The 10,633-nt window shown below is 31.1% G+C and overlaps 1 protein-coding gene across 1 annotated transcript; it reads right to left on the minus strand.

Moving 5' to 3' along the window:
• Positions 1–8,270: 8,270 nt before the first annotated feature.
• On the minus strand, positions 8,271–9,012 carry LOC124915087 (protein RALF-like 33). Its single transcript, XM_047455740.1, has one exon. It carries the CDS (start codon positions 8,913–8,915, stop codon positions 8,547–8,549), a length of 369 nt encoding a protein of 122 aa, XP_047311696.1. The 5' UTR covers positions 8,916–9,012; the 3' UTR covers positions 8,271–8,546.
• Between the last annotated feature and the right edge of the window lie 1,621 nt (positions 9,013–10,633).

Consider the following 10,633-nt stretch of genomic DNA (forward strand, 5'->3'; position numbering starts at 1 on the left):
GGTGTGAGGATTGGAGGTACGACATAAATCTCATTAGGATAAGGAAGCATGATGGAGACGTGGAAGTAATCAGGGCGGATAAGCTTGATGAAATGACACAACAAGATTGGGAATGGCTTCTTGAAAACCATTACTTATCGACAAATTCCAAGTTCTTCTTTCATATTTTGTACTAAATATAACATTTTGAATATATCATTATATATTAATTGCAGAAACGAAGTGCTACCAGCATCGAAAACAAAAACAAAAAATCAAAATATGCACATCATTCTAGTAGCAAGTCTTTTACACAGATATAGCGAGAAATGGTAAGACTTATATTTTATCTTTGTTTTCAAATGAATTAAAATTTAACTTACATTCTCAGAAATTGCAAGAAGGATCAATTCCAAACTATAAAGATTTGTTTTTGACGACTAGGACCAAAAATGATAAAACTAGTGATCCTCACATTCTAGAGAAAGTGGTAAGTATATATAAATATGTTTAGTTTACATTTTTATCTATTATTGGTATTATTAACATATTTTGTTGTAGGATGAATTAAAAAAGTTGTGAGTTGAACGTCCCAACATTTCTGATGTCGATTTGGCAGAAGGAGTTTTTGATCCTCAAGACAATGGAAAGATTATAGGAATGAGATCAGTTTTAGCTTCCAGAGTTAGAGGGCCTACAATGTCAAAAAAAGACCTATGTCGAGAGATGTGACAATGCAAAGAAAATTCGATGATATAGAAATCAAAATGGAAGAGAAAATGGAGGCTAGGTTGAGGATGGAGAAGGCTGAAATGGAAGCTAGAATAGAAGAGAGTATGAGGATTGAGAGAGCCGAGATGATGCGTTTAATGTCATAGTTTATACCCAGCGGTGCATCAATAGATCCTACATTATTTGCCCAATTTACTAGTCTTGGCGGTCAATCATCGGGTCAAGGGTCATCAACCGCAATTCCACCTGTGCAGCCCCAACAAGACGATAATGATTCTGGGGAAGACACGAATTAAGTAAGAACTTTTGTTATATAATTTTGGTTAGATTTCAAATGTTGATGTAATACTACTTTGATTTCAAATGTTTGTGTTTGTGTTAAGAACTTCTTTTGTTATGATATTGGTAATATTTTGGTTGTGTGTTTGTTTAATAACATTGGTTATTATGATATTGGTTCAATTGAGTATTTGATATTTATGGTAGTAGTTAAATTTTCGGTTTTATAGGTATACTGTAATATTATTATTTATATTGCATGTAGCAATTGGTTGTTACATCAATCGCCATAGAGTAAAGAGAAATTGCGATTGGTATTCTAACCAATCGCCATAGGGAAATTGCGAGTGGACATTCACTAATCGCCGTTGCCAATTAAGGCAACATCGAGAACACCTCTACCGATTGATGGCGATTGGTTTATGACCAATCGTTATAGTCTTCTAGCGATTGGTTTGGATGTGAATAGCGATTGGTTTACCAATCGCTAGAAGGTCTTTTTTACTAGTGTGGATATGGATTCTCTTGGCTTCAGAATTGTTAAGGGAGGCTATTTATAACCTCCCGAAGTCGGTTGAGGTTACAAGTGGGCTTGAATAAGTCAAGCATCATTTATGGTGTTTTCATTGTTCTTCATCTCAATTGCGGGAATAGACATCATTAATGCCTATTCAATAGGGGAAATGATCACCGTGGTAGGGTGATCATTTTACCTTTTGAATCAGCCAAAATGGTTGACTGTAGGCGGAGTTCCATCTTTGAGAAATAAAGTGGGACATGTTCTTATCCTCCGGCGATCGCGAGGAATAAGACAGCCTAGGCATAAAACGATGATGTTTTGGGTGTAAACGCGAATGTAGGCATTCCGTCCGTGTTCCGTCAGCGCTCCATCACGATCCACACATTCTATCACGTTTCGACTAACGACGCTGAGACGCGCATTAAGCGATCCCCTACTTCGCGGATGCACGCCTCCTTCATTGCAGCGGGCGACACGGACGCTTCTTGGGCGTTGGATGAAAATCTAGTGCTCATCGAATGGATACGGTTTCGGTTGTAGTATTTTTTTCGAATTTCAGCTAAACCCGATTGGAAATTTATTTTTTATTTAAAACTTTATTAAATCAATTTCAAACAAAAACTTTTAAAGAATTAAAAATAAAGTCAAAAAGGTGAAAGAATAATCAATTTCTTTCACCTTTTTTACTTTATTTTTAATTCTTTAAAATACGCAAAATATTTAAAATAAATATGAAAAATATTTTGCCAATTTTTTTTTGGGTTAAATTAATAATTTTTGGATATGAAATGGGTACCACATTTCATCCTAATTTTTTTTTAATCCCTTTAATTTTTCTAAAATTGTTTTGAGATATAATGAGTAAAGCATTTATCCCAAAAAATTGTATTTATTTGATTCGGTCATTATCCTTAATTAATTTGATTTTAATTATCACAATATTTAATCTAATTAATTGTTTATTTAGACTTTGACCTTGGGGTTAATTATTTTGATTTATGTTTTGAAAATAAATAAAAATAATGATTTTAAATTTATAAATTGGGCAAACACACTTAACCATTTAACCAGGCGTATAATTTACTGTCTGACGGACTTGAATCTAGAACCTCTAAAAGAGATTGGGCATATCCACATCTTATTGTCGTTAGGCTAGAAAGGGAGATTAATTAATTATATATATATATATATATATATATATATATATATATAATTCAGTTGGATTTATAAGTTTTCTCACTTAGATATTGACCTTCTCTTTTGGACCTTAGGGGTGCGTTTGATTTGGCATTTAATTCGCATGTATATCGTTTGCGTAATAATCCGTTATAGTAATTTTGTGTAATAAAATAACTGTAAACATGAAAATTTGACATATCCCAATTTATAAAAATATTTATAATTTCAAAATAATCCAAAAGGAGAAATTAAAACTATATTAGGATTAATTATTATGATGATTAAACCCTAATTAGAAAATTAAATACAAATCAAAAATAATTTGGGTTTAAAATATTATATTTATTTTACCTAAGTTAACCCCAAAAGGAGTTGAAATAATTTAATTATGATTTTAAACATAAATTATGTATAGTTTATAGCTTAAAATAATTAAATAAATACTTCAAAATAACAAAAAAAAACACCTAAAAGTAAAATAAATGAACATGATTTTTATTATGTTTCCAAAAATATTTTATGTATTAATTTTGTGAAGAAAAAACGCAGGAAAGGGTTAAAATTTTGATTTCAAATTACCGTTTTATTAAAAATTTAAACTGATAATCCTGTTTGGCAAAAATTATGTTTAAACTTTACAACAAGATTTGTGGCCATCAAATGAGCGTCTGGGCTTCATCCAACGCGCCATGACGTTCCACACAACCGGTTGTAACCAAGGAAGCGCACGTCCAAGTCCACTTATGATTAGTTAATGGGACGCTACCCTCGTTAGTCTAGACCCCCCAACGACCGACGTAACGCCAACGGAACGTAACAACGTATTTCATTTAAATGAAACGACGTCGTTTTGAGCGTCTTCTTCGCCGAGACTAGACGAACACTAGAAAACAACGATGGACGTCGACAACCTTCTAGAAGCCTGATCTTCACCATCTTCCGTCCTTATCCCTCCAAACTTCACCAACGTGCAAGTCTCTCTCTCGCCTTCAATTCTCCTAGGATAATAAGTCAAAACCTACCCTACAATTAGGTTGGTGACAAGCGAGGAACGAGTGACCCTCCGGCGCCTACGTCAGAGCCGCCGGGGCGATCCAGTCACACGGAAGTTAAAGTTCGATCCATTAGGTTCTTCGATTTGTTCAGAAAAGAAAGGAGAGACAAGAAAACATCTTTGATTACGATTAAAAGGAACAATCTCAAATAAACCAAGAGAGGACAAAACAGAAACGAAGAAGAACAGTTTCAAAAGCCAAATTTAATATGAATTCGACTTCGAAATTGACCTAGCTTGAGTATAAATACTCCCTAGGTCTTCTTCTTTTAATCCATCGAACAAAATTCAATAATTACACCCTGCTTGAAGAATTTCAAAGAAGCTTTGGTGACTGGTTTTTGAAAAAATCATTCTAGCGTTCAAAGCTTCGATCCAGAGCTTTGGAAAGCTTCATCAAGATCATTGGAGTGTTCTTTAATCACTAGAAAGCTTCCAAACCTTCTATAATTCAAGTTGTGATTCAAAATTAGAATTTTGCAAGTTTGATCGGGTTGATCTTATTTATGGCTCACTTTTGTTATTTTTATATTTGAAATCAATCCCTAAATGATGTCTAAACTTTCTGTTGAAAAAGATTTCATCAATTCAACCCTAGTCAAAAAACCCAAATTTGATTTGAAAATCTAGAAAATTTGAAATTCGTGTTCTTGAGATTTTAAGCGTTAATTTTGAATCAAATAATTATCTAACATGTTTGTAAACATGTTAGAATGATTTTCAAATCATAAAACATGTATCCCGATCATGTTTGATCGAATTGGAATTTTTTAAATAAAAAATTTTAATTTCATTTTTAAAATTTGTTAAGAGCTCACTTGAAGTTCTAGTTTTGGTCATGTTCGATTGTAAACATCATTTTGAAGTTGTTGGAATAAGAATTATGCCATGAGATGGCATAATTCAAAAGATCCCAAATTTTTCCTTAGAAATCGTTTTGAAAAATCAATCGTCTTAGGGTTCGATTGATCAATTTTAAGATTAGGGGTTATGATCCCTACATCAAATAGAGTTGATAGCAACTTAGCGACCACATTTTCATGATTTGTATCAAAAGATACAAACCTGCAATTTCATACTAAATGAAGAACATTCGGTATTCTTGGACTGAGTCTTGTAGGACCGAGGCGAGGACCGTGAAGCATGACCGAGAAAATTGACCTAGGACCGAGCCCTGGGACTGGTGTTCTTTAGAAAGGACCAAGAAATCCGATTGAGGATGTTCACCTAGGACCGAGAGGTCTGACTTGGGACCGTGACTCCTAGAACCCACGACCGAGAAATCTAGATTTGGGACCGAGACTCCTAGACCTAGGACCGAACAATCTATGTTCAGGACCAAGCCTCCTAAACCCTAAGGCCAAACCCTCTAGTCTTCTGACCGAGTGTCCCGAGCCCCGATCGAGAGCTTCCTCAGTTAGACCGAGCCCATCTAGTCTTCGACCGGTAAAAAACAGTCCCAAGCCCTAGGACTCTGGCCATAAGGCCTATTTGGTTCCACTTTTCAAAATCCAAAATTATTTTTGGAATTTTGGAATTCCAATCCATTTTTAAATAATTCTAAGAGATCAGAAAATGATTTCAAAATATTTTCGAGATATTTCCCAAACAAATATTTTGACTAAGGCCCCGTTTGTAATTTATTTTTAATTTTTAATACCCTTTTTTTGATTTTTCAGGTCTTGTATTAATCTTACATAACCGCAATCGTAGGTACGCCTTCTAATATAATTTTGTACAATTATTTATGTAATCTAAATTTATACGTGTTTAAGACCCCAAACTACTAATTAAATGAAATAAATATTATAAACAAATCTTTAGATAACCACACTTATAAAAAATAAAATCGTTTTCAATGGGCGCTGAGGACATAGCGCGAAAATCCTTTTCCCGAGCGTAACCAAATAACGAACCCTTTATGGAAACTCTAGTATAAAATATGTTTATATACGTACATTTTACTGATTTTCTAAAATGATTTGTCGATTCTATTTTCAAATAAATAATTTCTTCTTAAATTAATTATGTTTCATTAATTTAAACTAAATTTCAAATCAAATTGTCGTTTGGTTATAATAAATCTCCTAAATTATTAGGATTTGAATAAAATTAACTATTTTTACATAATGGATTTTAAAAGTTGTCAGTACTGACAAAATTATTTAAAATAATGTTTTAATTTTAAAAAGTGGATGTCTAGCACACAATCCAATATTGAAGGCATCGGCATCGAACCTCGAGCCACCCCGGATCCCTATATTGCCACGTGTTATCCAACACGTGCTAAGCTACGGACCAGAGAATTTTCTCAGGTATATACTAACGCAAAATTATAATCAAACATATTCTACGTTTAAACGCAATTTTATTTATATTTCCTCTTTTGGCGAATATGCTAAATTGAATGAACGCCATCAAATCAAACGTACATTATTCGCATTATCTATTTGTTTTGTTTTTGTTTTCTATTCTATTTTTGTGTTTTTGTTGGGCTGGCAATGCATTGACATTATGTTCACTTTATTTTTTTTATTATTGTTTGCTTACACAATTTTTAATTCAAACAACATGTTAAAAAATAAAGAGAAATCAAAGAATGTTATAAAAGAAATCAAGTTTTTTTTTTATATATAATTTATTTTTATAGGAAGAGGAGGGATAAGAGATTAGTTCATATGTTATGTAAAAATTTTAAGTTTACTTTTATTTATTTATTTATTATTTATATATATATATATATATTTGGTATAATAATGTGAATTTTAAATATATTGTAATATATATTATAGGTAAAAAAAAGTCATTTTATTTAATTTTATCATAGAAAACTTTTATTTTTTAAAAAATATTGTATAAATGGTGCTTCCTATGAATTTTCATAAATTGAACAATAAAAAAAATCTTCAAAATAAAACAAATAAGAGAGGATAAACAGACTCGAACTCGACATCCCTAATCTTGATACGACTCTTCTCTGTTTGTGGCCATTTGATTTTCTCCTTAGCCCATTTGAGGGATCAAACAAGAAAAATATCTTTTTTTGGGTCAACATAATGGACCAATTTGAATACCATTTGTGTCAGGTTTATGTTTCTCTGTTTTTTACTTCAAATGCCTTTTTAAAATAAATTATATATAACATAGAATTATTTATAAATGAAAAACAAATAAAAATAATTAAATATGTTTAAAATAGGCTATTAATATCTTTTACAAGTTGAATTAATTGAGTGAAATAATGAGAATTGCATATGAATGAATAATCTCATTTTGCCTCTAATAATGATTTTTTTATATGTATATACCAAACAATGCAGCCTTTTATCTATTGAGAGCAAAAACATAATAAAACACACAAAATATAAAATGAACAAACACAACTAACTAAAAAACAAACTTGAACATAAAGAATCATACAAGGTTTTACCTTCACTTTTTGTTTTAGATGATGAGTAGGATTTTTTCAATATTATAAGAGTAAAAACTTTTCATTAAAATAATCAATTTTTTCTTTCACATTTTTAACTCCTTCAAATAAATTAAAAATAATTTTTAAAATAGTTCAATTAATAATAAGAAATTATTTTTAATAATAGTATTATTATTTTTTAAAGTTAGTGTGTCAATTTTATTTTACTGGAGTTAACCGATTTGTTAATCCGACTCATTTTCTCTCAAGATGCATAACCTATAGTTAAAACATAAGTAATAATATAGAACAAAAATTTAATGTCATTAATGGTGTCGAAAATGATGTGACAACACGTGATAGTAGAGAAAACTTTCATTTTTCAAGTTCAATCACGTGTTGCCACTTTATTTTCGACACCATTTGTGATTGGACTTAAATGGAGAGAAAAAATTCATTTTTTTAATTCAATCAAGTGTTGTCACCTCATTCTCGACACCATTCGTGACACTAAATTCTCACCTTCTGTTATTATTATGAGAAATGATTCGGAGAGAAAATTTGATAGAAAAAATTTTGAAAGAAAATAACGTGCCACAATCTGATTGTTTGAAAAAATAACAAATTTTTTCTTTGTTCTCTCTTCTCATCATTTTGTTTCCTCATTGTTTCCCTCTCAAATTTTCTGCCCATATCACTCCTCTATTATTATTATTATTATTATTATATTTGAAATTAATATAGAGAATCTTTATTCTTTCTTTAAAGATAGAGGAAATAAAAAGCAAAAGGAAGAAAGGAAAAAACAGCAGAAAAGTATCTCTTCCAATAATTTGCAAGCCGAATAAGACACCGACAAAGTAAAAAACTTCATCTTGTAGAAAGATTCAAATCTGACTATTATCAATTTAAAATTAAGAAGGAGATGATTAGAGAAACTCAATTTAAAATTGCCGTTAATCATGCAGCAGCAAGAAGATCACAAAAAAATTTAAAGCACTTCACAAGAAATCACATGTTTCAAGCTTTCTGCAGCTCCAATAGAGAGATTCAGTCATTGAATTGATTGCAGAAAGCTCAAAAGATGGAAGATACAAACAATCAATCAAATCTTGTATATGCAAAAAGACAAATTGGTAGTGATGAAGAACTTATACAATAATAATAATAATATATAGAAAGATACACAGATAGACACATACAGAAATTCAAATCTGTTACGAGAATAATAAGAACAACAAATATGTTTGTTTAGTTTAATCTCTTCTTTTCCAATCATCATCATCATCATCAGATCCCTACTTCACTTTCCATATTCACTTCTATACGAACAATTTCAACAAAACATGAACAAAAGTAAACGATGATAAAGATAAGGATAGAAAGAGAACCTAACTCCGGCAACGAGTGATGGCGCTACATCCACGGCTATACGGATTAGCTTGAGCTCCCGATCTACAATTATAGTAAGAAGCGCCTCTTCTTGAGCAAGGTACACTGTTCCTCTGCAAAGCACCGTAACTAATGTAATTAGTCGTCGCTAAGATCCGACGGTTGATCTCCGAATCTAGACCGAATTCATCCTCTTCTTCGGAGAGACACTCGCCGATGTTTCCGCAGCCGGATTTAATTGGTATCAATCCGAGAAACAAGTCGGCGTCGCCGCTAGCAGATGTTTCGTAAGATGAGATTAGTAGTAGTAGTGCGATGAAACAGATAGATAATATGGAGAAACTTGAAGAAGAAGAAGAAGACGCCATTGATGCTTCTGCTTTATCACAGATCTTCAGAAGAGAGCGTTTTGGTGTGATCTCTTTACTTTAATCAATTTCTTCTCTCTCTAGTACAAAAATGGAATGGAGAAAAACTATGGGGGCTTTATTGTTATTATTATTAACTAGATGGTTTACTATAGAATAACCTTGTTTGGTGAATATATTACAGGATTACCATTATTGCTAAAAAAAAATATAATATTTGGAGTTTTTGGACAACCACTAACTGCTCCATCTGAACTTTTTTTTTTCCAGATGGGGTCAAACTCATTTCTTAGGTCTTGTTTGGGTTGAGTTTCTTGATATGATATGAAAGTATTCAAATGAAATTTAACCTCATTAACACATTTGAACTTATTTATCAATCAAATTAACATAGTTTTTTTTATATTTTTTTTTTATAAAAATATAAGTAAATTATTTGTATTTTTAATTAATTTAATTACTAAAATATATAAAAAAAAATATATTTTACACTTTATTTATTTATTTTATTTAAAATATATATCTAATTAACGGTGAATCCAAGTCTAAACATGTGTTTAGTTTCTAATCAATTTCTTTCTAAAATCATATGTTTACTTTATTTTCATGGATCCTAAATCTAAAATATAAAAAGAATGCAAGTACTTATGAGCGAGGAGCTATGCTTGAGAATGGTACCTATAAAATAAATTAAAATTAGTTTAGAAAAATCTAAATAGACTCTTATCTATTTTTTATTTTCTTTAGAAATAATACTTTTTTAGCGTTTTATATTTGTTTGAAATTTTTTTTAAATTAATTAAGACACTTAAATGCTTAAATAAAGGAAATGCTAAAATTGAAAAAGCAAACAAACGACGTCGGATCAGGCACGCGGGTATGAGCATTGGTCATGAGCGCGGATGGGTCGCGGATATGTATTCAGGCATGGACACAAGGGCGGCCTTGGCTTGAAAGGTCTGTGGGTTGGATGTTGGAATAGGAAATGTGTCATAGGTTCGAAACTCGGGAACAATCTTTTTCACCCTTTTTTTTTTTTTGGATCGCCCGATGAACTTTCTCGGTCGCCTAGCTAAGAAAACATGTTTGGACTTTTTTTTCTCGGTCAGATGCTTAAGAATACTAGTTATACACGATAAAAACCGCTCAATTTTTTTGGATTTGTATATTATATTATTGATCGTCTCTTTTAAATGTGAGAAATGTTTTTTATGGTGTAAATGATCAGAAAAATCTATTGAAATAAATTAGATTTTATAATCAACCTCATTTCGTACATTTTCGTCGAAATTTAAACAAAATTGCGAATGAAATTGTAAGTTGACATAGGTCTCTTTTAATATTTTTTCAATTTTAAGAATAAATCCTACGACAAATAGTCGGTACCTAATTTTTTTCGCAAATTTAGGAAAAGATAAGTATGGTGTATGAACACCAAAAACAGATTGATATGGGGTTCTACGGAAGAGAAACATAGATTTTATTTATGAGTTCGATACTTGATTACGTGTAAAAAAGAGTTAAAAGCCTTATGTCTCACAACACCTATCAAACTAATGTTCTTTACTACAACAATTTTGACATTTTGAAATATATTTTTACACTTTACATTTTATTGGTTTTTCCTCATCATGTTTATCCTTATTGCTAAAGGTGATTACTCATATTTGTGTGGTTATTTTGTTGTTTGTTAAATATGTAACAACATAAAAAAAAAA

This window comes from Impatiens glandulifera, chromosome 9, assembly GCF_907164915.1.
Source record: "Impatiens glandulifera chromosome 9, dImpGla2.1, whole genome shotgun sequence".
Classification (NCBI taxonomy): Eukaryota; Viridiplantae; Streptophyta; class Magnoliopsida; order Ericales; family Balsaminaceae; genus Impatiens; species Impatiens glandulifera.